General features: G+C 34.6%; 1 protein-coding gene and 1 long non-coding RNA gene across 2 annotated transcripts in view; both read right to left on the reverse strand.

The window, feature by feature from the left end:
- Positions 1–1,018: 1,018 nt before the first annotated feature.
- On the reverse strand, positions 1,019–12,205 carry LOC148948134 (uncharacterized). The gene is made up of 2 exons (XR_016142284.1): positions 12,061–12,205; positions 1,019–2,189 (listed from the first exon to the last, which is right to left on the reverse strand). It is a non-coding gene; the product is annotated as an uncharacterized LOC148948134 (long non-coding RNA).
- A 4,183-nt stretch (positions 12,206–16,388) lies between these two features.
- LOC148948135 (queuosine 5'-phosphate N-glycosylase/hydrolase) overlaps positions 16,389–27,368 on the reverse strand; it is a 95,228-nt gene continuing 84,248 nt past the window's right edge. Inside the window, exons 5-6 of the mRNA XM_089095701.1 lie at positions 22,139–22,209; positions 16,389–16,645 (exon numbers count right to left, since the gene is read on the reverse strand). Of these exons, the coding sequence (XP_088951827.1) occupies positions 16,437–16,645; positions 22,139–22,209 (280 nt within the window). The 3' untranslated portion in view covers positions 16,389–16,436. The remainder of the gene's footprint in view (positions 16,646–22,138; positions 22,210–27,368) is intronic.

Genomic DNA, 27,368 nt, shown 5'->3' on the forward strand with positions numbered 1-27,368 from the left:
AAAAAACAACCATCAATGTGAGAAAATTCCTGTTTTTTCATTCTCACTGACAACAAACAGACATAAATTATGTAAAAAAAGTTGTAGGTGGCAGCAGGGGTGAGGGATCGGAGTTATAGGGTCATCTCTACTTTTGTTTTGTGTGTGTGTGTGTGTGTGTGTGTGTGTGTGTGTGTGTGTGTGTGTGTGTGTGTGTGTGTGTGTGTGTGTGTGTGTGTGTGTGTTGAGTCTTTGAAAGGTTGAAATGCATTATAATGAAAATACTTGTAATTATTTATTTTTTTGTATTTATGCCATTTCTGTTTTCCCCTGTTTTTTTCCTGGCCATAGAAAATTATTGAATAAATACTCGTAAATTTATTGGTTGAATAAATTGATTGATTGATCATAGGGTAGTCCACGCGGAATAAATTGATTGCTTGGTAGTCCCCTGTTTAGTTTTTGATTTTTTTTTCTTCTCCTTTTTTTATGCGGATCATTGTAATTTATGATTTTTTTTCCTTGTTTATTTATTTTGTTTATTTTATTTTTTCTCTTGTGTTGAGTCTCTTAAAGGTGTGAATGTAAGATGTTGAAAGTGTTTTTGTTTTTTATGAATTTGTTTCATTTTTGTTTGTCCCCTGTTTTTTTCCTGGCCATAGAGCCTTACGGGGGAATTTATATTGAAGTGTATTTTGTTGAGTTTATTGATCGATTGAATTGATTGATTGAATAAAATTTGAAATATGAAGTCTCTTCGTCCCTTTTATCTCATAACTTGATGCGTCACTAGCTTATGAAATTTTTCTTTGGTTGAGAATTTTTCGACGCCGCTATTGTAATATTAACGTAATAACATACTAAAAAAGCTAAATAACAAAAACAAAATAATAATTTAAAAATATTTGGTTTTTTACCACTTGTAACCTATACACAGATAATTCCTGAAAACACCCTACCTTTCCATGTTTAACTGAAAGGAATAAAATACTGAAAAGCCGACTTAACTTGAAGTTGCCAAAAAAATCAATCAAGAAGATTCAAGTACACATTTATTGTTGTTATTAAATTTGGATACATGAGTCCTATAAAAAATGAAGCGGTTTTTCCCAAAAAAAAAATTCTAGAATAACAGTCACAATATGACAATTAGAATTGGTTTTCTACTATTACCTATTCTTGTTAATTATTATTGTCGAAACTTGACATTAGCTATTTTATATACTTGCATTTCAGAATATTGAGAGGTTAAAAACAGAAATAACAGCAAAAGCTGTTCATTGGTGAGTCAGAAATCAATTATTATTAGTAGGTTCTTTTCATCCTCTCATGCGATTCTAATTTGCATTGTTGTTTTTTTATATTTAATATTGTTTTGAATTTGTTTGTTTTGTATGTCTTTTCCTTTTAGTTTCTCTTGTTACTCCGCTTTTTTATAATGTTGGTGGGTCAAAAATAAGTTACTATTATTGTTCTTCAGTTTAATTGGCCAACGTTTAGTCAGGGAGACTCAGAGAAGAATTTTATCTTAACTTAAGATTATAAGTTAGAATATATAATTAGGTTTAAATTTACGTTTGAATTTACATTTAGGTGATTACAAAATATACACCACTAACCAAAATAACGGTAATAATAACTTGGAAATAAACTTGACTTGCAGAAACAAATATTAAAGGTTCAGAGAACAAATTGAGAAACGTTCATTAAAGAAGCACCAAAAAAAACAAAAACAGCAGAAGAAATCTAAAAAAAAACAACTTCTTGCAGAAAAAATCTAAAAAAAACAACAGTTGTACTGATAGTGTTTGATGACTGCTTGCAACGATTTATGATCGTTTACTAGTAAAATTTTCGAGGATTTTCAACTAGTCCAGTTAAGCCGTTAACCTCCAAGGTCCAATTTCCAGTACCTGTTCTACAATCACAACTGTGAGCAACGATTTTGGCTTTGTACTCTTTTCTTAAAAAAGACATAAAATCTATAGCGGTCATCCCGTCAACTACATCGGTATGGTCTTGATCTAAACGTTGTATCATTCTTCTTTGATAAGTTCCAGGCCTCAAAACGACGATGTCATCTGCGGAATTTGGCCACGAAATTTTTTCTTTTAAACGGCTGTATTCTGGGCTGTATTGATCTAATCCTTCTATGTAACACGTTCTGTTCCGGGTTCCAGTTTTCCCTTCTTTAACACGAAGAAAAATACCTATATGAAAAAAGAATAAATAACAGCTAGGCTATAAATACTGGGTGTCCAGTTTTTTTTTTTTTTTTTTTTACTTTTTTTTATCAGCAATACAAGCTAACATATTCAATTTTAAGTGCGTTTTCTCAATGTCTAAGTCGTTTTAAAAAAACTGCTGTTTTTTTTTAAATTGGTTTCACCTCTGCTTACTATTAAATATTAAAACGAGTTTTTTCAACTGAAAGTAAAAAAAAAACATGACAACTTAAAATGAACAGAAATTATTCCATATATGAAGGGGGTTGCCTACTCCTTAACACCTAATTCTTCGTACTAAAGTTTTTCAAAACTTTTATATAAAATTTTCATCCTAAATAAAATTTTATTTTAGAAGTAATGCTAAAAGAATTGGGACAAAAAGTCAAACTTTATCGTAATAGATCGAGCTAAGCAGGAGGGAGCAACCTTCTTATATACGGAATAATTCTTGTTCGTTTTCAGTTTCTTGTTCGATGTTGATTCTTACTTTCCGTTGAAATAACTTTTTATATTTCTGACTGTTTTTCCAATAATGACAAAAATTCGGCTCCCTCCCCCTAGGAAAATTCCTCTATAGAAAGTTCGTCTTACCCAAAATACTCCCCACCCCGAAAATTTCACCTTGGACAATTCCATCATCACTGAAAATCCCTCCAGGAAATTTCTTGAAGACGATACCGCATGAAAAATTCTCCTTAGAATACTTTCATTTCAGAGACTAATCACTTTTGAAAATCATGCTGGACATCCCCCCTTCCGTGGAAATATTCTCTCAGAAATTCCCCTCCTTAGTGCAAAGGTGCTTCCACAGAAAATTCCCCATGGAGGATTTCTCCCACGGAAAATTTTCCCATGATGAATTTCTCTCGCAAAAATTTCCTACGGTGTAAAAATCTTCCCGACTATTCTAAACCCACTGTAAATTTCCCTGGGAACATTCCCACATGTAAAATTCAGTCAGCAGAGAGAAAATAAGACTAAATAAATAGAGTTACCTAGGAATTCTGGTTAAAATTTCCCCAGGAAATCTCACCCCTGAAAAACTTATCTCCATGGAAAATTTCCCCCTTGGAACATCCCCCCCCAGAAAAAAAGTCCATAGGTTTCCCAATGACAAACAATGGCGAACGGGCAAATTGCAAATCTTATAACCCTTTCCCCAGAAACTATAGAAGTGATGGAATCCCCAAAGGCATATGACCTTTCAACTATGGTTAATCAAATGGCTTTTTTAAACATGTTGATCGGATGTCTTTGGGGGTAAAAGGACGTGGTAAGGGGACTATTTACCCTCCCATCTTTTTGGTTACCTAAAAAGGGCACTAGAACTTTTGATTTTTGTTTAAGTGTGGCCTCCTTTCGATCTTCGAGGACTATCGCTTCTACACAATAACCACTAAAGAAAAAGAAAACCCACACCTTTTCTAGAAAAAAAAATTAAATCCCCCTTTTTTTAAGAGGAGCTAGAAGCCTCAACATCAGGGTTCTCTGATATGCTGAATCAGAGAGTGCAATTTTCATTGAGATCACTTGATTTTTAAGCAGTGCTTCCCTCTTTTCGAAAATCAGCAAACTTTTCTCTGGCTTGTAGCTTTGATGAGTAACATAAAACTTGATGAAATTTCAGTGTTTTGAAGCAGTATAAAAAACCGATTCTTTAGATGTATCTATTTTTATCAAAATTTCGTTTTATAGAGATTTGGTTACTATTCGGCTGAGTCATCCTTACTTACAGTTTGTTACCACAAACTTTTTGAGAGGCCGGCACTCTTGTTTAACTGCAATAACCTGTGTGAGTCTAGTAGGTACAAACCACTCAGTAATACAAAATTACACAGTTTCACAAGATTCAATGTATTGAGAGAATACTTTGGAGTTGTGAAACCATTCCAAGGAAGTACCAAATCATGAACTCGAGAAGGTTTTCCTCTAAACACAATTCCAAAAAGCATGCAAAACTGTCACATCTACCATTCAATATACAAATCAAGCCTTAATATATTTATTCCCAATCCGCAACACTCAAGGAAAACACATGTAAGAAGTGTCCTTCTAATTTTATAATTATTATTGCCTTGCTATGAATTTTGCTAGAATCCGGTTCAAGCCAATGCCTTTTCAGAGTTTAATTAAATACAATAAACTTAGTTGCAAACATATGATAAGATATTTATTTCAAAAAATGACTATCACAAGCCCCGAAGGGTCAAATTCGCATTTCGGGGTCATATAATAAAAAAAAAACATTGAAATGGCACAACAACTAAAAAACTAGCTAAACAATTCCAAAAAACAACAATATCAGAAAGGCAAATCCATTCATTAGTCTAAAAAAAAGTGTCAAATGTAAGAAAGTTAAAAAGGCAAAAACTAAAACAAAACCCCCAAAAAATTGAGAAAAAAATAGTTTTAAAAAGGTTTAAAAGAGACTATATAAACAAGGGGAAGAGAACGGAAGAACCAAACGGACACAAGCTTGGGTATCACCAGTGCCAAAAAAAACAAAAAAAAAATCTAGTGGTTTATTTGATCAGTAATCAAGGGGACCAAGTTTTTTTCATACCTGGAGGCTAAGCCACTGATGGGGGGCAAGATAGGAACGGGTTCAGAAACTGTATGTGGCAGGTGGTGTCTGGATGGGGAGTGTCTTTTGGAGAAACTATTTTCTGTGCAAGGGTTTATTATTGCATTTTTTGCAAAACAGAGACACAGCATTCCTCTCCTGTGCTCAAGAGTTTCCAGCTTGGCCTTTTTTAGAAGGAGTGAATATGGTACCAAAGTTTCTTTAAAAAAATATTCTTAGGGCTCTTTTTTGAATAGATTCAATTTTATCTGATTCATCATGGGAGATGCCAGGATGCCAAACTGGACAAGCATATTCAATATGCGGGTGGAAAAAGGAAGTATAGATCCTTAAAGAATGGGATGGGGGGACCTTAAATTTATTCAAGAGCTTAAGGAGAGACATGGATGCATTAGCTCTATGGACAATATCTTTCACGTGGATATCCCACTTTAAATTAGACGAAATTGTAACCCGCATTAATTTGAAGGAAGACACACAAATATCTGGGGGGATAGGATCAAGAAAAGCAGGAGTAGATTTCAAGAAATTTATTGTCATTATATTTGATTTAGTGGAATTTACTTTCATATTTAGGTTCTTAAATGTGGGTTAGAATTTCAAGGGGGTCACTTTTAATATTCCTGTGACATACTTCAAGGATTAACAAGTCATCCACGTATTTCCACCTTTGGGGGAAGTCCTTACCAATATCGTTAATCATGACTAGAAATAAAGTGGTCCCAATAAGGTTCCTTGAGGAATTCCACAATATATAGGGAGGGGGTTAGAGAAAATATTTTTGTATTTAACAACTTGAGATTTATTTGAAAGAAACAATATAACAATATTTACTAACAGAGGATCAAGTTCAAATTTAACCAGTAGTGAAGAAATTAGAGTGGTGTGATCAACCAGGTCGAAAGCTTTTTGGACATCAACTAAGGCAAGGTTCAGCCAAACATTTGGTTTATCAAGGTTACTTACAATGGTATGCATTATGTGCACAAGGTACTGTGTGGTGGAAGTTTTCTTTAAGTTACCAAACTGCCAGGTGTCAATACGCGGACAAATTTTATCCTAAAGCCAGTCACAGAGGAAACCTTCATAAAGTTTGGAAAAAACTGAAGTGAGTGTAATGGGGCAAATGTCAGACTGCTACATATTTTTGGGACAGGTGTTATAAAACCTTGTTTTCAGCAACTTGGGAATTTACCTGGAGGGTTTCAGAGGAAAAGGGAGATGGGAGGCAAAACAGGATTTGTGTGGCCCTTTTAGGTCTGATGTAAAAAACAGCACTAGAAACATGTTCAGAAGAAGGATAGCTTTCAAATGATGGGCAGTTTGATAAGCTTTGACTAAAAATGAAAAACCTCATATGGGCTACCTCTAGACTACCTCCATAACAGTAAAAAATAAAATAAAGTTGAATACAGTCATGCAACACCTCATTTGAAAGCTCCTGACATAAAGATTTTAAATATTCAAGACTTATTCAATAGTTTTTGAACCAAATTTGAATTTGCCATGTTTTTCTTGGGGAGGTACTTATATTCAGGGGTATGGGGTTTATGGAACATTCCTAGGCAATGAAAACTTCTCTATTTAAGCTATATCTTACTCTAACAAATCTTTTTACGAATTTTCATTTTTCTTGTTTTGTCATGGAGGGTTTGAGATGGGAGGCAAAAGAGGATTTTTGTAGCCCCTTTATGTTTGATGTAGAAAACAACGCTAGAAACATGTTCAGAAGAAGGATAGCTTTCAAATGATGTAGGGTGAACTTGGGTAAGTCCGACACCGGGGTAACTCCGTCACCCACGTCTTATCTGATTCAGTGAAGACAGAAATCTGTGGTTCTGTACTTTATTTTCTTCCTTTGGCTTGGTACTTGACAACAGTGCTCAGTAATGCCGCCATTTTTAACCCCTCTTGTGGTGACGAAATTTTGAAATTTCGAGGAGGGCATCTTTGCTGGCCACGAGGTGGGTAGTAATTTTTAACTGATAGTGCAGAAAAATAAAGAGAGGATGGAATGATTGTAAATAGCTGATGAGTTAATAGGATAGTTGAAGTATTTACTGTAATTTATTAGTATTTTATCCTCAAGCCAGTCAGGAGATACACGGGGTGTCGGACTTACCCCAGAAAAACCCCCGTTCCGGGTAACTCCGGCATGTCGGACTTGCCCCGTACAGGGTAAATTGCGACACGGGGGGCCGGACATACCCCGTGTATACGATTGGCTAGTCTTTCGCAGTTCTAGCCTAGATCTCAGTGAATTGTATTTGTCAACTATTCCTTGATCCCAAGATCTTGACGAAAAGGAGTGATATCAACTGAAAAATGAAACTGGAAAAGAAGGATTATGCCAAAAATATACTTAAAGTTATGAGAAAACCTTGAATAAATTCCTTTTTTGATTTTAATTTGATCAAAAATACTTTTTTCAGATTTGAGTGTCTTAATTTTTTGCATAAGATTTTGCTTTCATATTTTTCCCTTTTTATGTAATTTTCTTGCATCTTCCAGTTGCTTATTATGTTTTTTTTCCAATAATAAAGGTTTCCAGACATGAAACTTATATATACGAGTCTTTTTTAGTTTATTTTATTCACTGTCTTGACCCTTGTCGAGTTTGTGCTGAATTATTCTCAACTGCTTTGTCCGATCCATCTTCTTTTTCAGAAATATATACTGTAATTTTTATGGGCTTGTGAGGGGAGTGCAGCTGCCCCCCTCGCTACACCAAAGAAAGTAAAAGACAACAATAAAAGCTAAATATGTCAAAGTTGAAAGTAATTAGACATTGGAGAATCGCATTGTGCCAAGTTAATATTAAACCTAGTATCATCGGATTGCTTTCCAATGAAATACTAGATAACATCGGATTTTTGTTTCTAACAGAAAAACAAATGCATGGTAGACACGTTTAGGAGAATATATTTGAGTGCGAAGGGGGTTGGGGTCGAAAACACCAAAATACTGCCTGTGATTAATATGATTTTTTTCTAAACTTTGTCAATCAGTAACAATATAGCTGAATTCACGAGTACCCATAGGGAATAAACACAATTTCTGATGTTTTTCTCAAGGATGCAAAGGCCAACAATTTTCTCATGAGAGAAAATTTGTTGCTCCCCATCTTCAAGAGATTTCCCCTCCCCAACGAGGCCAGGTGATAAGTGGAAAATAAAAATTGTTTTTTTTAATGTGGTTTAGAACAAAAAAAGGTAAATTGTTTAACTGAGGCTCTAAAATTGTTTTCTGTAGGTTTTGGCTAATAAAAAACCTTGATGAGGATATCTGATAAACTTGTAGAGATATTTAAAAAAAATAAACGTTAAGTCTGGACAGCTTTTCCTGCTTCCAATTTTCCGTCCCATTTTTTCAGAAAACGGATAGTCTGGACGCGCTATAAGCTTGAATTTGTCAATATGGCTTGTCGTTTCTTATACAATAGCTACGGTTTACTATTGTTACTATAAACCTGCATTTTTTCCAGATGCCACGCAAGTACAACCGAAAAACCAACAAGGGGGCAGGAGGAAGATATACTGCTGAACAGCTTAAACAAGCCAAAGATGAAGTTCTATCATGTCAAATGTCTTTAAAAAAAGCTGCAAAATTTTACAACATACCGAGGACAACACTAATGGATCAGACAAAGAAGCAAAGGACTTTCCGCGAATCGCCTGCTGTTACTCTCGGGAGAGCTCTGGACCTACCTCCTGATGTTGAGCAGAGTATGGCAAATTCGCTGAAGGTCATGGAAAAGTGGGGCATGGGCCTTACCAAACAAAAGTTCCTAGACGAAGTGCAAAAATATGTCAGCATGAACAAAACCAGTACTCGTTTCACGAACAACAGGCCAGGTGAGGACTGGTGGTTTGGGTTTAAGAAAAGAAACAACATCTCGCTTAAGAAACCTGAGCGTCTTGAAAACCTGAGTGCTGTGCAACAAGCAGATCCTTTTATCATTCTAGGATTTTATGACCTGCTACAAAAAACAGCAGAAGAGCTTGACATCTTAGACAAACCAGAATGTTGGTTCAACTTGGACAAAACTTTGTTTTGTCGCGATCCTGGTAGCCTTAAAATCGCTGTCACGAAAGGATCCCCAGCAACGCGGCGAACTGGTGGCAATGGGCGTGATAACACAACTGTGCTCGCATGTTTTAATGCATCAGGTGAGAAGCTGCCACCACTGGTAGTCTTCTTGGGAAAAAACACTTGGAGTTCATGGCTACCCATTCAGGACTATCCAGTTGCATGTTATTCAGCTACCAAGAAAGGATGGATGACTGCGGACCTTTTCTATAACTGGTTTAGAGATGTTTTCCTGCCTCAGGTGAAAGAAAAAGCACTTCTTATTCTTGATGGCCATGGCTCCCATTTATCCTTGGCTCTTGTGAAGCTTGCTTCAGAGAAGAACGTTACCATCCTCAAGTTGCCAGCCCATGCATCCCATGTTCTGCAGCCCCTTGACAGGGTTATTTTCAAAGGGTTGAAATCGTCCTATGAGCAGAAGCTCATGAACTGGCAACAAGCATACCCAGGTGACGTCTTGTCAAGACAAGGACCCTTGGAAATTTTATGTCAGATCTGGGAGACTTACCTTACCCCTCCACTGATTCAAAAATCATTTTAAGCGACAGGAATTTACGGTTCCGCAATTCCAGCGCGTATCAACTACGATGTGGTCGACAATGCGAAGTTTGATCCAGCCAAGTTCAAACAATATGTTGAGAGTAAGACATCGGAGACTCAGAATTTAACAAGAGTGACTACCAGGGTGAATACTGCAACTGAACAGATTATCATTTTGGTGTTGGTTAGTCCAAAGAAGAATCATACTCATGACAAATCCTTTGAAGAACTTCTCTTGGACTCAGTACGTCACCCTTCTCTTGATGCCTCAGTATCCAGGACATCTGGTAGGCAGAGAGTTGCCTGGGAATCTGAATTAATCATATCTTCAGATGATTTGATATGTATTTGACGCATAAATACAGATAAAAAATACAAGATAGGGACCAAAAAATGGAAAGTACAAAAGAAAGCATTAAAGCAAAAACTGAAAAATGAAAAGACAGATGAACGTTCCAGTGAAGATTCTGACGTTGATGTCTAGTCGGGTTCCTCAACTGACGAAATGGATATCTCTGATACTGTTGGCAGTGAGCATGAAGAGGAGGAGGAAAAGAAGCTAAACATACAGCTAAATGAGTACTATGCTGTAGCATACAATACCAAACAAGATCAACAAGGCTGGTATATCGGAAGGGTGCTTGATTTTCCCAATGAAAATCTTGTTCATATAAAATATCTTTGCTGCCTGAGCCTAGCCGACTATTCATACAATTGGCCGATAAAAGATGACATTGACAAAGTTGAAGAAAACTACATCTTTGCCGGACCATTGAGGCTCTCTGGAGCTGGTCCCTTCACTCTACCACCATTCCAAATTCGGCACATCATCAGCCTGTACAAGAAGCACATTAGTGCCTGCAAGTGATCAAAAGTTTGTTTTTTCAAATCTCTCTGATACTACTTGAAACTGCTTTTTTTTTTCCTATTATTTGAAGTATGTCATTACATTTTTCATATTTACAATAAAAAATTTGAAAAAATACCTTTCTCAGAGACTTCTCCTGTGTACGGGGTGAAACCAGCACTGTCGGAGTTACCCCATGATAAGCAGAAAGCTGATGTTCCGCTGTGGCACATACAGACCATTAATGAGAGTTTTTGGTTTGTATGGTTTTTCTGTACATAGAGGGACCCTCTATCATGTCTTAGTGTGAAATAATTTTTATCTCTACATACATAAGATTTACCTGGGAGGTGCCGGATTTACCCCCAGACTTGGGGTAAGTTCGGCCTCCCTGAGATGGGTTACTTTGGTGTAGCAACTCATGGAAACAACAAAACTTGGGGACTTTCTGGATTGTGTGGAATATTACTAGTATGATCAACAGCAACATCAAATAGTTTTTATTGTGGCAGAAACTCCAAAACAATCTTGGGACCAGATTAAGCTGAAAAAAAACTCGATAAAGGGTGGACTTACCCAAGTTCACCCTACTGTTTGATAAGCTTTGACAAAAAATGAAAGACCTTGTTTGGGCTACCTCTGGTCAAAATATTTTTTTGAATATAGTTATATAACACCTCATTTGAAAGCTCTTGACAAAGCAATCTCAAATAACAATGAAAAATTCTACGAAGTAAAAAAATTCTGACATTAATTTTAAGTTCATGCTCATATTGTTACTTTTAAGTAAAATATCAAAAATAGCCAAAAAATTCAGAAACTTAGCATCATTTGAGAGCTGTAAGTGTTAGCAGTTTCTTTTAAGGATAATTTTTATTTTCAGAACTAGGCCTATAGGGTAAGCAATTTTAGGTCAGGGAGATAAACCTGGAGATGGGAGCCAGGAGATAACTTCATCCTGGTTGAATTTTTAACTGAAGGTATATAGTTGTATTTTCTTCTTTTTTGTTGAATCTGTGTATTTTAATTCAAATTTGCAAATTTTTACTTCTGAGATCTTTTTGTATATAAATCATGTTATCACTTTTCTCTTAATATATTGCTCTATTTTTCACAAGGTCACCATGTTGTTGTTTATATGCTTCTAATTGGAAAAAGAACTAAGCAGCTATTCTTCCACAGTTTATATGATTCTTTGGGCTGAATTGCAATCCCAAGTTTTGTATTAAAAATGGGCATTATGTTAATTAGTGGTGAAAACAGCAGTATAAATGATCAGCCAGTAAGTAAAATAAATCACTCCAAAAAAAAATTCACCCCCAAAAAAAAATTTGGCTAGTAGCATCTCTGGGCCCTATGGGCCCAGAGATGCTAGCTATATATAGCTAGGTTGAAATTGCATTTACAACAAAAGCAATTATTTATTAAGAAAGAACAAAAAAGAAATCAAGTGGTATGTTCACTTTATTTGTAGGCCAGAAATAGCCTATGGACCCCTTTATATTTACTGCAGTTGCTAATTTAGGCTAAGTAAAAACTCATTTTTTTTCATTTCTATAGGATAAGCTGTGGATATCTCCATTAGATTATCATTGTACATAAACACAGCTATTACTGTAAGCATATCTTAAAGACTAATAGCCTAGGGCAGCAAAGCCAACAGGTCACTTACATTTTTCCTTTGGGGGTAACAGCTCAGTAGATTTTTCCTTTGATAACCACAGAATTGCATTTGCCAATAATAGAATAATGAAAATATGATAATAATATGCATGAATCCAAAATTCAAGCACCTTAAAAAATTGAAGATCAAAATCTTCCTTGGAAATTTCCTTGTAAAATTCCGGTGGTAAAATTGATTCTGCCCATTTATCCCATTTCTGTAGACATTTTTCTGCCCATTCTTTAGACATTTTTCACAGGCTAACACACGTGACGGAATTTAAATTTTCTACTGGTACTTCCTTTGAAGTCTATTTCAGATACATCAATTTCAGCCGAATTACAAAATATAAAAGCCATGCTGATGTAATCGAGCAAATTCAGTAGATTTTTAGTTGACAACATAAATTAGCTACGATGAAAGTATATACATCACTTCATGTGCTTTTATTTTCTTCCATATCTTAATAATCGATTAGCAGAGAATTGCAATTTGAACTGTTAATAATACCCCAAGTTGTTCAGCAGTCAATAGTAACCGTCACTTAAAATATATGTTTTCTAGACAGTAACTGTCTAGTAAGAAACAATTGTCATTTATGGCTGATTTATGAATATTACTAGCAACTGACTGCAGCACCAAGCCGCATAAGGCCAACACAGCTACGCACGCTCCTCCACCGCCCAATCTATTCAAAGCCTCCCTTTTTAAACCCTCCCAGGAAGTTCTCAAATCTCCTAGATCTATTCTTAAAAGTTCCTCCCACCCAAACCAAGGACAACCTGTTTAATGTTTGGCAATTTTTCATCCTTCATCTGCAGAACGTGCTCCAGCTAATTAAATCTTCTTGTATTATTGCCCTAGAAAGAGGGATTGGGCAAAACTTTTCGCATAGCCTACTGTTTGAAATACAATACTGTATGAAATATTAAAATACGATCAATCAGTCAGATGCTCAAAACAATATGTGGGCAATTTTTCTGGAAAATATCTAGCGAATTTAGGAATTGATTTAAAAATGGTAATTATTACTTTCCTTAGTCTTAATAGAAAAATGTTATTTCAAAATCAAATTTGCAGGAATTCTTAAAAACATCCTAAAACTCTTTAAAAATAATGTGAATTTCCGGCTCTTTTAAAAAATTTATGCATTTTTTCTTCATAACTATTAAGACTAATGAAAATAATAATGACCATTCCGGAATCAGCTACAAATAACAATATTTTCTCACTAGTCAGTTTTTCTTAGAAACGCATTTTTAAACTTTTGTTCACTATGGGCTGTTTTGAGCCCTTTCAGTCCTTTAATCCTTGGTTTTCAGGGAGATGTGAATATCAGGCTGTATTGATGAATATGAAAATATATTTAAGAAAGAAGCACATAATTCTTGCCTGAGACTAAAATAAATTCGTTTTGCTAATCTTTGAGTCAGAGCCTACATACAGAGTGAAAATTGAAGAGGAATTTATAGTCTACGTCAGAAAAGAATGTCTCATGTTCTTCTACCATGATTTCGTTTTCCTAAGCCATGATTCTGTGTTTGAGTTTAAAGCTCTGTTCAAGCTAGGAAGCAAAGAAAGCCAATATTTCTAATGATCTACTGACTCAGACATAACAAATTATACCGACTAACACATTCTACTTGTAGCTCAAAACTAACAATATTACTAGAGCTCATTATAAGAGTCACACAACTGTAAGGCCACAACTTACAGAGTTGAACATTCGTTTTAGTGATGTACAATATGTACAAGTTGAACTGACGTACCACCCATAATAAATAATTTAGGAATCCTCTAGAAATCTAGATTCAAGGGAGCATTTAAGATTTAAGGATTTGAAGTTTCGGCTTCAATATATCTTTACCGTTGTGCTTTTATGTGGTAATTGAATTAAGCTTCGATAGATTAAAACTTGAAAATAAATGATTACAAGCGTTAGGGTCTTTGTGTCAATATTCTCAAGTAGTTTTGGACGGTGAAAATATAACTGCTAAATCCTAAGACGAAAAGAAAAGTTCTGATTGGTTGGTAGTTTCTATTGTGGTCTTATGCATTTAGATTGCACTTTCTGTGTTTTCTTTGGTCAAATACTTAATTAAACGGCAAAAAATTTTAGTAGGAATTGATTTCTAAAAAATAATAACACATGTTGAACTTGGTTCTTGTTTCATAATTTTGACTGACACTAAATATAAACCCTTTAGAAAAAAACTTAGCTGATGAAAGACATTTCTTTTACAAATTATGACGATACTAAGTAATTTGAGTTAAAAATTTCAATAATGCTTCAGCTTTTAGCCTAACCCTTCAACGAACTTGTAGCTGTGTAAGGTTATCCCAATCTATTCAAAGACTCCCCCTTTACACCCTCTCAAGAAGTTTCTATTACCCTTAAATCCTTTCTTACGATGTCCTCCCACCCCATTTGGAGACATGTTTTTCGTCTGGCCCTAGATAGTCGGCCTAAAAGGATGATATTTGGCAATCTCTCATTCTTCATCTACAGAACATAGTCTAGCCATCCTAGCCTTTCTCTCATTACAGCCCTAGAAAGCAGGATTGATTCACATTCTTTTTTACAGCTCACTGTTTGAAATACGGGTCAGTCATACGGGTACCCAAAATAATCTGTAAACAATTGCCCTGGAAAACGTCGGGAAAATTCTTTTCGTCCTTGTGAGCGCCGACGTTTCAGAACCGTTCTTTGCCACTGTCGCTTCCAATGTTCTCTTTTTGGTCAACAGACTTGTCTTCCTATTTTCCCAAACTTTTTTCAACTGTAAAAAACATCTTCTTTTAACATTTTCACTACATCTACATCTGTACTATCGTGCTAATTAAATAAAAAAAAAAGTTTTTTTAAAACTTAAAGTAAGAAGCGACATTAAAACTTAAAATGAACAGAAATTATTCTGCATATGAATTGGGCTGTCCCCTCCTCAACGCCCCGCTCTTTCCGCTAAAGTTTTATATTGTTTTAAAAAGTAGAGTTTGTCAAATTTTAGTGTAAAGATTGGAGTATTCAGGAGGGGACAGCCATTTTCACATACGGAATAAAAAATATTTTAGGCAGCGCTACTCTACCATAACTAGATACAATGTTGATATTTTAAAGGTGCTAATTTGATCGGAAATGAGAAGTTCTAGTGCCATTTTTAAAAGTCAAAAATGATTGGCGGGCAACTAGCCTGCCAATCCGATTTCTTGAGAAAGACTATGTCAACATTAAACGAACAGAAATTAATTAAAAATAGAAAAGCAAAGAACCCCATTAAACCAAAATGGGCGTAAATAGAATCAAATAATCTATTAAGCGTAGAACTATCACAAATCATCATCAATACATAAATGAACACCAAAACGAAAAGACATCCGAGTCAAACTCAAAACGAACAGAAATTAACATGATTAAGACTCACAACCCCTATGTCTTCTCAAGGCCAGAACGTAAGTTGCCCTTTAATGATTTTTTTTTAATATTATCACTTTATGACTTTAATAAATCAAAAATTATTCATATTTTAAGTAATAAATATGAGCATATGTATATTAAACTGACAATGCATACTCGTATGTATTTTTTTCACTAAAGTGCAAACTATGTTTTGGCCTTGAGATGGCATAGGGGTTGTGAGCCCTAATCAGGTTATTTTCTGCCCGTTTTGAATTTGACTCGGTTATTTATTATAATTTCTGTTAGTTTTGGGTTTCAATTGTTTATTGCTGCTGATTTGTGGTAGTTTTACGCCTGGTAGATTATTTGATTATATTTAGGCTCTTTTTTGGTTTAATGGAGTTCTTTACTTTTCCTTAAAAAAAACTTGTCTACACAATTATGGTCTTTGTAATATTTTTTTTTTAATTGAAACATTATTTCTACCATCAGAAAAAAAAAATTAAGGCATGAAAAAAAGAGCCCATGAAGGACAATCGATGACGTATGAAAACAAGAGAGGAAAGGAAATAATAAATGAAAAAATAAAATCAGATAGGTGAGAAAACGAGGATTTTTTCAGCAAGTGGCAAAATATGAAGACGAAAAAAAAGCAAATATTTCGACAGGGACCTCCGCCAAATTGTCTTGTAAATGTATTTTGGACAATCAATTCTTAGAAAATAAGAAGGCCTTAACACAGACATTACCTTAGACCACGGATCCTCAAGTGCTACCAGAGGTATATCTGAAATCTCCAGTCTTCTCTGTATCCCAGAGGTGCCTGCTCATCGCTACAATCCGATTGCAAGAACGCAGTAAGACCGATGGGAACCCACTACGTGGCATAGGGTATTCTCCGAACGACCTCTCTTTCTTGATCCCTCGAATTTTCGCTTATAATCACTGGAAGGTTGTCTTGAAAGTGGGTGTGTCTTGTTGCTGGTAACTTACCCAGTACAGTCTTTAAGACGAATTTGATTGTATATACATTGACTAAAGTTGAAACAGTTAAGTGCTTTAATGAGTTTTGTTTTAATATATTTCAAATAATTCATTGACTGATAAAATCAGTAGTAAATACATCTTGTTCTATGGAACGGAATTTTCTTTAGTTCTTCTGCAAATCTTCTTCTATAATCCCAAAGGAAAAAATCAATTGTAGCGCTGTTCAAGAATATACCCGATCTTCTCAGTTCTTCACTGACCAACTCTATGGCATGAATAGAACAGCCTCGAATTTCAACTTCGTCTCCAGATCCATTTGGTAACTCGTTGCCTGAAACAAATTCAGACATAAATACTCCTTAATAGTTTCAAGGAAAGGTGCAAAGTAAAATTTTCTGGAAGGGTGGGGGAGGGGCAGGCTAACAGAAATATGTCCAGAGGGGTTCAGATTACAAACAACTTTTTTCGCAATAACAATCTTGTCTTATTTCAAGTATACAGAATAATATGTGTCATTATGTATGAAGTATACATAATATTATGTGTCATTTAATAAATCTGTCATTTAGATTGGGAACTTTTCCGGATTCTTTTAAAAAAGCGAAAGTGTTACCACTATATAAAAGTGGTGACCGGACTAATTGCTCAAATTATAGACCCATTTCTATTCTTTCGGGTTTTTCTAAAGTAATGGAGCGATGTTTTTATAATCGAATGTATAATTTTCTCTGTTCAAAAGACTATTTTTCAAAAAGTCCATATAGATTTAGAAAAGAGCATTGTACGCAGGATGCTATATTAACTATGGTACAATTTATTCACGAGTGTCTGGACAAAAAATGGATCCCGGCGAGTATATTTTTGGACCTTGAGAAGACCTTCGATTCGTTAAGCCATGAAATATTGTTGTATAAATTAAACCACGGTGGGATACGAGGACCAGCGCACGATTTTATCGCACCTTACGTAAGTCGTCGCTCCCAAGTGACTTTGATCAACGACACAGTTTCGGATCCATGTCTGTTGTCAAATATTGGTGTCCCGCAAGGTTCAATCCTGGGACCACTGCTTTTTATAATATATATAAATGACCTTCCATCAGCGACAGAAAACCTTGGTCTGAATGTTCTTTTCGCTGATGATACCGGATCATCACTTACTGGATATTCGGAAGAGGATCTCAATGAGAATCTGCAAATCGTATTTTCGCAACTTCTTGTATGGCTAAAAGCTAATCGTTTGTCACTAAATGCATCAAAAACCAAATTTACAATTATAGTAGAATCAGGAAGAATTCCCAAGGAATTTCAACAATATTTGATCATGCTAGAAATATTAAAATTCAAAGGATAACTTCGGTCTGGTATCTGGGTATTATTATTGATGAAAATCTGTCATATAAAGAACATTGTAATAGATTACGGGTTAAAGTGGCTCAGGGGGTTGGTATAATGCGAAGGTTTCAGCATTTTTTTCCATATGAAATCATACGTCTAATTTATTTTGCGTTGGTTCATTCCCATCTTACGTATTGTCCTCTGATATATTTGGCAACATTCAGATGTCATGTGAAACCGATACAAATTCTTCAAAACCGGGCTCTTCTAATTTTAAAGAAATATTTACCATCACCGTCTTCGTATCCTAATAAGAGTAAAACTGAAACTCTCTATCTTCTAATTAATATTTTGCCTGTTTCACAGATATTCACCCTCAATTCTTTTTTATTTAAGGTAAAATATGACCGGTCGGAACTACCTACGTACTTTCGTTCGAATAATTTTTTCCCTGTACAACATGCCCATTCTTATGAGACCCGACATAAATGGAATATTCAGCACCTAAAATTAAGCACAGAGAGATCACAGTTCTCGCCATTATTTTCAATCATGGGTTCATGGTGTCTTCACCTACCATTTAATGATTGCAGCAAATCTCTTCCAAATATAAAAAAACAACTTCATTCTATCCTTATAAATAATTTTAAGAATTAATAATATATTAAAAATCTGGGTACATTTGATAATATTGTTTTGTTGGGTGTTTTGCCCTGTGAATTGCCGGTCATCGATTACTCTTATTCGCCCTTGTTTTTTTTTTTGTTTTTTTTATTGGTATTTTCGGTGGATCTTTGCCCGGTGTCGGTGGGTTTGTGGGGTGGGTGCCCGTCTATTGGTGAGTCATGGAATAACTCTTATTTATTTTTTTGTTGTCAAACAGGTTTATTCCGATTAATGTACCGGGTTTTTGTCATTCGACCTTGTGTCTCCGGCTTTTACCCTCTATTTATGTCTATTTTGCACAGATATTTTAAAATTAAACCTTGAAACCTTAAACCTTGAATACACCCTTTCTAAAGGGATGGGCTTGGGGCTAACACTCCAATATACCCTTCCTATGGGCGACAGTTACTTCTTAGAAACTGCCTTAACCCTCCTTCCAATTCTATGTTTTATATTTTGCTGTATTTGTAGGTTTCCCCACTAATTTTTTTTTATTTTGTCTTTTCAAAGGAATCACACCGCATTAAAGTAGTTTCGTTCTAATTAAGTAGTTTTAGGTTACTTAGGCTAAGATTACTAGGCTAGTAGATTCAGGTTGCCTAATTAAGCCCACCATACTAGATTAAATGAAGTCTTCAGAAAGCAAAATTGTTTCTGAGTGATACAGTGTTTAGCTAACCAATTATAAACCGTTTTACATTTTTGAGTTGAACCGCTCATGTTACTAAATAACCGTGTAAAGTCAGGCAAAATTTGGTTTGTTATTTCGGATCTTAGCTAGTAATAGCATTGGCACATCACGCTTTATACATTTAAATATACATATATAACTATATATGTATACATATATATATATATATATATATATATATATATATATATTAAATTATATGTATATATTAAATATATATATTAACTATGTACATTTAAAGTACTGGGGAGGTGTTAGATACCGAGGGAGTTGTCGGATGATCTGCCCCCAACTACACATTGCAGTCGTGGCCGAAGGCAAAGAATCAGGAGATCAGTACATGAGCTACTAAGACCACTGATTAGCATGCGATAAAGTTTTTATTTTAAAGGTACTTTAGACTCTAATGTATCAAGAAATTATTAGGTTTAGTAAATTTAGTGGAAATCGTAACTTAGGAAATACGAAGCTTTAAATTTTGTAGTTTTATTTGGTAAAGTCAGACATGTCGGCTACAAAAAATAGATTTTTCAAAAAAGCAATAACAACCGAAAATAGCTTCTGTTTTTACATGGTAGTGACTAACAAATTGACTAGCAAAATGACTAAAAAATTATACAAATGAGGTTCTTGTGACTAGTGGTGTAATTTCATCAAATTTCTGGAGGGGGAGGGCAAAGTTGGAGCCAATTTTCCCAAATCAAGTGAAAATGAGAAATTGACAGTGAAAACTGAAAAATGAGATACCATAAAAATAAATATATACTAAAGAAAACTGATCCATTTCTTTAGAGGCTTGAATTATGCAGGCTTATCTTAGTTTTGACAAGATTTCTGAGAAACTAAATTTCAGCTGGGAGGCAGTACTGGGATCTGGGCGGGGAGGGGGGCAGATCGAGGTCTACGAGGGGCATTTGCCCTCCCTTCCCTGCTTCATAGCAAATTACGCCCCCGCTTGTGACGTATGGCAAAGGTAAGTCTGACGTCAGTTCCTTTTAACTGCAAGAGAGAAAAATAGAAAATACAGAGAAAACAGAACAAGAGAAGAATAGAGAGAAAAACATGTTTTGTAAAACACCAAAAACTCTTAAGTGCCTGAAAGACAAAACAGAATAGTGAACTTACTAGAAGTTAATGCTCAATATATCCTTTGTATGGCTTATCTTAATGAGCGTTATGTTGTGTTGCATGTATGTAAATATCTCTTACATTTTCCAGGAGTTAATAAGTAAAGTATTATTTTATTAATAAAAAATTATTTGGGTTAAGTTACCTATTAGCTTCAATCAACTCAGAGCAAATCCGTTGGACCATACATAGGATTCAGCCTTAGAAGAAACTGTTGCAAATAACCAAATTAAGGTAGCCAAGTGCCCAGCACTTTTTTTTAAATGGGAGAACTGTAATATTAAAGCCACTAAAGAATTTTGATTTTTATCCCAGTAGTATGCTATTTGATGCTACATTTATGTATGCCACATGCCACATTTATGCATCATAAGCTTTTGGGAAATAAAGAATTACAAACTTTTAAAGCTTTTTTATTGGGGAGGGGGGTTCTATTCCATGCGCTGCGCCATTTAAAAGTGATTAGATTTACCATTATAATATAATAATATTAAATCAGATTCGGATGACTTCCAAACGTAATTAATTTTAAATGATATAATAAATATGAGAATCAATAAATAACTGTAAACTGGTACACGAAGCTTTTAATACTGGGTCACTGAAAGGATTAAATTACAGCGAAATAAATTTACTTTTGGCAACGGTTCACAAACAGAGTAGTGACCCTCTGATGATCCCGCACAAATGTTCTAGGGAGAATTTCTAAAGAAAGATTGAGCGAAAACTTAACATTCGTGTATAACAGTGTTTATTTCCGAAGCCTTAAGTGAGTCTAAGGCAGGTGGGCCGTATCAACAGATGAAAGTTGTATCTGAGACATTCTGTCTTTAGAAAGCATTTAGACAGCATCGAAAGCATTTAGACAGTGATCAAAACAGAACAAGTGTAAATATTTCAATAAAAATCTTGGCTATACCATCTTTGGAGCAAGAAAAAAGTTGCAAAAGTATTGAAGAAATGAATAAAACTAAAGTAAGAATAGCTATTAGATGAAAAAACTGAAGACATGATGACTGAAAAAGAAAACATAACCAGCAAAAACACAAAAGTTCAACTGAATAAAAAGGGATCAAGACTTTGTTAGAAGAACAAACAAAAGTCTAAGGAGTTTGGGACTAGAAAAATTTAAAAAATAAAACTGAGTTTTAACATAATCAAAAAAAAAAAAAAACACTTCACAGGAGAAGTACAAAGTTGATCTTTCTTCTTTTCAAGAAAAAGATACTATAACTAATGTGCCTCGAAATAGTCGAGTTTTTATTTTTTTTAATTAATCAGGAAAGAGTATATACACAGATTTAAGTTCTTCTAGTCTGTACCCGTTTCCTCAATATATAAACAGTTTTACTACCATTCTAACATTTTCAGTATAAATTCCCTTTTTTATCTTTCCAAAGTTATGCTTCTTAAGGCAGAATAATTTTTTTTTTCATCATTGACTACAAAAAATCTGCAGGATCATTCCACAATGAAAAATAAGGGCAGTTTTAATGAAATTCCTGGAAATACTTTCCTGCTCAGTCACATGGAAAGCAGGAAAGCAGAAATGGAAAAGCGGAAAGCAAGGAAGATGCTTGGAGCATGAAAACTAGTGGAATTAGCATCAGGACCATTATCTAGCTTTCCTGCACTTTGGAACAGAAACTACCCCTCTTCATTCTTGCCACAAAAATTTTCTTTCATAAATGTAGCCATGTTCTTCAACGCTCATCGGGCTGTTTGAGAATTACGCCAGGGATGTGGTTTCATGCTCCACTTTCCATGACCTCTCTGTATTCACTTTCCAAAAAACCAGAAAGTGCTTCTAGGTCGCAAAAACCAGAATGAAAAGTTGCTCTTGTCGGTCTGCAATCGTAGAAACAGACACAAATTGATTCCAGATCTGCTTTCAAAGTCGCAAAAACCGTGCTCTAGCAAAGCGGCTTCATTGTAAATTGATCTAAGCTCAAATATGTTCAGCATTTTAAACCTGTGTTCTGATTAAACAAAATCTACTCACCTTCTTCCAGCTTTGATCTAAGATCCTGGGAATATTCCATGCATCCAAAATACACCAAGACTTGTGGTACTCTAAAAGTGAAAATGAAATATAGTTGCTAGTATTGGTTGCAAAAAGCCCTACTGAACCATATATATCATAGAAAACATGAAAAATCCTGACTTCAATTTTTAACAAAAAGCCTCCATATTCAGTTATGGTATTTTTAATTGCAGCTGACAGCGAAATTAAGAAAAAGAGAAACTAGTCAGAGAAATCAGCTACAACCAATCTAAAAAAAAATAGCTCTAAACTTCTTAATAAGGTATTGCCTCCCTTTGAAAGCGTAGTTGCCCATGGGAATCAAAATGTTATTAATATTGAAATTTGTAGGCACAGAAAGCGTTGTCAGATTTAACAAGTTAGTTTTGCTTATCTGTCTCCAGTGTTCAAGGTGGCAATACTGACGTAAGTGTGATGCTGCCTTAATAAATTTTCAATTTTGGAATCACCAAAGGAAAATTTTTAGTAGTTTTTAGGCATGAACAAACCATTATTGGAATCAGTTTCAATTTGTTTAGACTGTAATTAGTTTTGCTTATCTGTCTCCAGTGTTCGAGTTGGCAATACTGACGTAAGTGTGATGCTGCCTTAACAAATTTTCGATTTTGGAATCATCAAAAGAATAGTTTTAGTAGTTTTTAGGCATGAACAAACCATTATTGGAATCAGTTTCAAATTTTTTTAGACTGTAATTAGTTTTGCTTATCTGTCTACAGTGTTCAAGGTGGCAATACTGACGTAAGTGTGATGCTGCCTTAATAAATTTTCGATTTTGGAATAACCAAAAGAAAATTTTTAGTAGTTTTTAGGCATGAACAAACCAAAAATGAATAGAGGGAGCAAAAAGTGTTTTTATTTTAGTGTGAAACTTTGTAGCAGCATTGGAATCAGTTTCAATTTTTTAGACTGTAATTAGTCTTTTCTTGTCATTAGTTGTCTGTATTTCTCAGGGCATGGCTGTCTGGATATTTTTACTTGCAAAAATGTGTTTTCTTATATGTATATAAGACTTTAGGAATAGATAAAAGCAGGGGGTGTCACCGTTTTAAGTGAACAAATTTTCTTTTATTAATTAATTCAAACATAAAAAACTTAGATGGCTCCACAATAATGTGCAAAATAAATTGTACATAGGGTAAGTAAAATATATATATTTTTTTATAGCGTAAATCCGCTTCGTTGATACGGGAAGAGAAATTTATTCAAGTGAACCTGATATGTTGATGTCTTTTGCGAATTTGTATTCCAAGTTAACTGAAGAGGCCTGCCAGTCATTAGGTCCTTTTCATCCTCTATTGTCGTTGTCTTGACTCACTGTTTTTTCTTATAACTAATCATTTTCAAAGGAAAGTTTCACTATACGAGTACATATTTTTTCGTTTTTCCTCTATGAATATATGCATACGTGTGCGTGTGTGTGTTAGTTCATTTATATTTATGTGCAAGTGCTTTCTTTTTCTTTGTCCTTTTTCCTGTGTTACTCCACTATTTATACATCTTGTAAAGTGAGTTATAGATAAATTATTCTTGTTCAAAGCCATTAAATCGTACAAGCTGTGTTCAAGCGGTGCACTAGAATTCATTGACCCGCATCTGCGCCAATTCTCCTTGGTTTCTAAGATCTGGGCAGTAAGTAAGTAATTTTTGGTACTCATAGAGAAGTAAAGTCCAGAGCGAAACTTACTAATCCCAGAACCAGAGGACAAATCATCAAACAGTTCGTGGTAACGAACTGTAAGTAAAGAGCGACCCGGCTCAATGATGACCGAAACTCTAGAAAATGGAATTTTGATACCAATAGATACATCAAAAGAATCAGATTTTAATGCCGATTTTAAATATATAAGTTTCATCAAGTTTAGTCCTACCAATCAAAATTTTAGTACTACCTGAGAAAATTTGGCTGGTTTTCGAAAAAAGGGGGAAAGACCCCCTAAAAGCTATAAAACCTTAATGAAAATCACAACATCATATTCAGCGTATCAGAGAACCCTACTACAGAGGTTTCAAGCTCCTATCTACAAAAATGTGGAATTTTACATTTTTTGCCAGAAGAAAGATCACGGATGCGTGTTTATTTATTTATTTTTTTTTCCCAGGGGTGATCGTATCGACCCAGTGGTCCTAGAATATCATGGGAGAGCTCATTGGAACCGAAATTAAAAGTTCTAGTGCCCTTTTTAAGTGACCCACAAAAATGGAGGGCAACTAGGCCCCCTCCGACACTCATTTTTCCCAAAGTCACCTGACTAAAATTTTGAGATAGCCATTTTGTTCAGCATGGTCGAAAATATGATAGCTATGTCTTTTAGGATGACTTAATCCCCCAAAGTCCCGGGGGAAGGGCTCAAAGTTATGAACTTCACCCAATGTTAACATATAGTATTGGTTGTTGGGAAGTATACAGACGTTTTCAGGAAGGATTTTTTCTGGTAGTGGGGGGGGGGGGTTGGTCGGGGGTTATGTGGGAGGATCTTTCCATGAAGGAAGTTTTAACGGGGGAAGGGACATTGCTATAAAGGGGCTGCCGGATTTCCCAGCATTATTAAAAAAAAAGATTAGAAATTATATAAAAAAAAGTTTTTCAACTGAAAGTAAGGAGCAACATCAAAACTTAAAACGACAGAAAATATTACATATATGATTGGGTTCACCCCCTAGTCAATACCTCGCTCTTTAAGCCAAAGATTTTTTAGTACTTTAATAAGAGCTATTTATTCTAATTAACGGCATTTGTGATTAAGGGGTTATTTTTAAAGAATTGGAACACAATTCGAACTTTAGCTTAAAGAGCAAGGTATTGACTAGAGGGCGAACCCTCTAATATACGTATTAAAAATATATGAATATAGAAGTTCACTACGTAAGTGAATTCGTAAGTTACGTATCTTTATTACTAATAAAAACGTAAGTAAATAAAATTAAACAAGTTTCGAGAAAGCCATTTAACCAAATAAAAGTAAAATTAATATTCAAATTTTGTTTTAATTATTCATGTACGGTGAGCAAAAATCAAAACCTGCATTAATTCAAAAACGTTCAAAAATTAAATAAAAAAAAACAAATTTTTTTAACTGAAAGTAAGGAACGACGTTAAAACTTAAAACGAACAGAAATTATTCCGTACATGAAAGGGGCTGTCCCCTCCTCAACGCCTCGCTCTTTACGCTAAAATTTGACTTTATCACAACTGTATTAAAAAAAAAACTTTAGCGTAAAGAGCGAGACGTTGAGGAGGATACAGCCCCTTTCATATACGGAATAATTTCTGTTCATTTTAAGTTTTAACGTCGTTCCTTACTTTTAGTTAAAAAAAACTTGTTTTTTTTATTTAACAAATAGAATAGATGGATAGTATCTCCCAGTATTTCAGATCACATAGAGCAGTCATGAAAAACTTTTCGTAGATTTTTTTCATGATTGCTGAAATTCAGAAGTGGGATCCCCTATTTTAGATACCTTTAAATGTCTTTGGTACCAAAATTAGAAAACTGCTTCCTGAGCCTTAGAATTAAAATTCTTGGTACCAAAGGACCAATTCTAGTTTTAACACCATGGTAATGCACTCCTTTATTTGCAAATTTTTCTTTTTAGCTTTTCATAGATTTGGTCTAGAAATAACAAACCAAGAATCGCCGCGTAAATTTAAAACCACTATTAATAGTTAGACTGGGACAAAGAAAATGAAACAGATTTAAAACTCTGGACACCGAGTTTATTATTTGAGTCGCCATCTCAAAATCTCCAGTGAATAGACACCACTTTCTTTTTAGACTTAATGAGAGATATGTGTATTACTGGATATACAAATTTGGCTTTATTGAATATGGCGTATTTGATTGAAATATAGAAGTAAGAATGGGATCCCAGGCCTAAGGTATCTTATGTGAGGCTCTGTATCTATTGATGAACATCCTATAAGGGCTTCATAGGAAGACATTTTTTGAGTTTACGTTTCAATATTCCCGAATTTCCTTCCTTAAAATATAATTTGATTTTACTTTAAACTAATTGGACTTTTTGGTGAAGCATACAAAATCTATTTCGATATTTTCTAAAAAGAAACAACAACAACAAAAAATAACTAAAAAAACCATATAAGTACGTCTCTTAGGGTTCTTGGGCTTTGGTATATTCTAGCCTATTAAGAATTCCATCATTTTCATGATCTTGAATTTACAGATGGCATTGAATTTACAGAATTTCTAAAAAACAGCAAATAACTAAAAAAGATTGTGTTAATTTTTCTTTAAATTTTCAGATTATCTAAAAAAAGCAGCAAGCTACTAAAAAAGCTATACAAGCACGTCATTTAGTGTTCTTAGGAATTGGTATATTTTAGCCTCTTAAGTATTCCATTGCATCCATGAGCTTGGAACCCTGAATTTGTAAAGATGGTGTTCGCAAAAAGAAACTTAGTCAACAGTAGTAGTAGCCTGGAATTGAAAAATTAAACATAAATGAACTAATAAAAGTAAAGAAAATCTGAACAGGGGATGAACATGTACAGTAAGCAGAAACCCATTCAAAAATATACATGTTCATGACAAAGAGATGAAAAGACGAAACTTCAGTTCTTCCCATTACGACCTTTTTTTTAAGAAATGGCCTTAATACGATGTTTTTTTTTTACTTTATGGCGGTTTCAGACGATAAAAAAATTGTAACGTACAAAAACGAATAAATTCGTTAATAATTGCTGCATTAGCAAAGTATACTTAACATATAAACAACATATTAACATACAAATATAACTTGACATTTAGTAACATCTAATTAGCAAATAGAAATAGGACTACCAGTAAACTTAACTTGATTGACTTCTAAATCCACAGGCCTCTGTACACCTTAAGCCATCAGCGAGTTATACATCAAGAATACAAGTCTAGAACAGGTGAAGGACTTCAAATACATGGGCAGCTGGATCGATTGCGATGGTGAAATAATGACCGAGATTAAACTTAGAATTGGTCAGTCAACTGGAACTTTCAATAGACCTAAATCCATTTGGACAAGAAGTAAATAGTCTTTGCGACTGAAGCTATGCCTCTTCAGTAGCAATGTGCTCTCCATACTCCTCTACGCTAGTGAGTGCTGGAAAATTAATCAGCAGCTCGAAAAGAGAATTCTTGCAATTGAAAATATGTGCCTGAGGAGAATTTTAAACATAAGTTGGCAACAGAGAGTC

The sequence above is a fragment of the Artemia sp. Qi Xiang Cuo genome, chromosome 10 (genome assembly GCF_049724085.1).
Source record: "Artemia sp. Qi Xiang Cuo chromosome 10, ASM4972408v1, whole genome shotgun sequence".
Lineage (NCBI taxonomy): Eukaryota > Metazoa > Arthropoda > Branchiopoda > Anostraca > Artemiidae > Artemia > Artemia sp. Qi Xiang Cuo.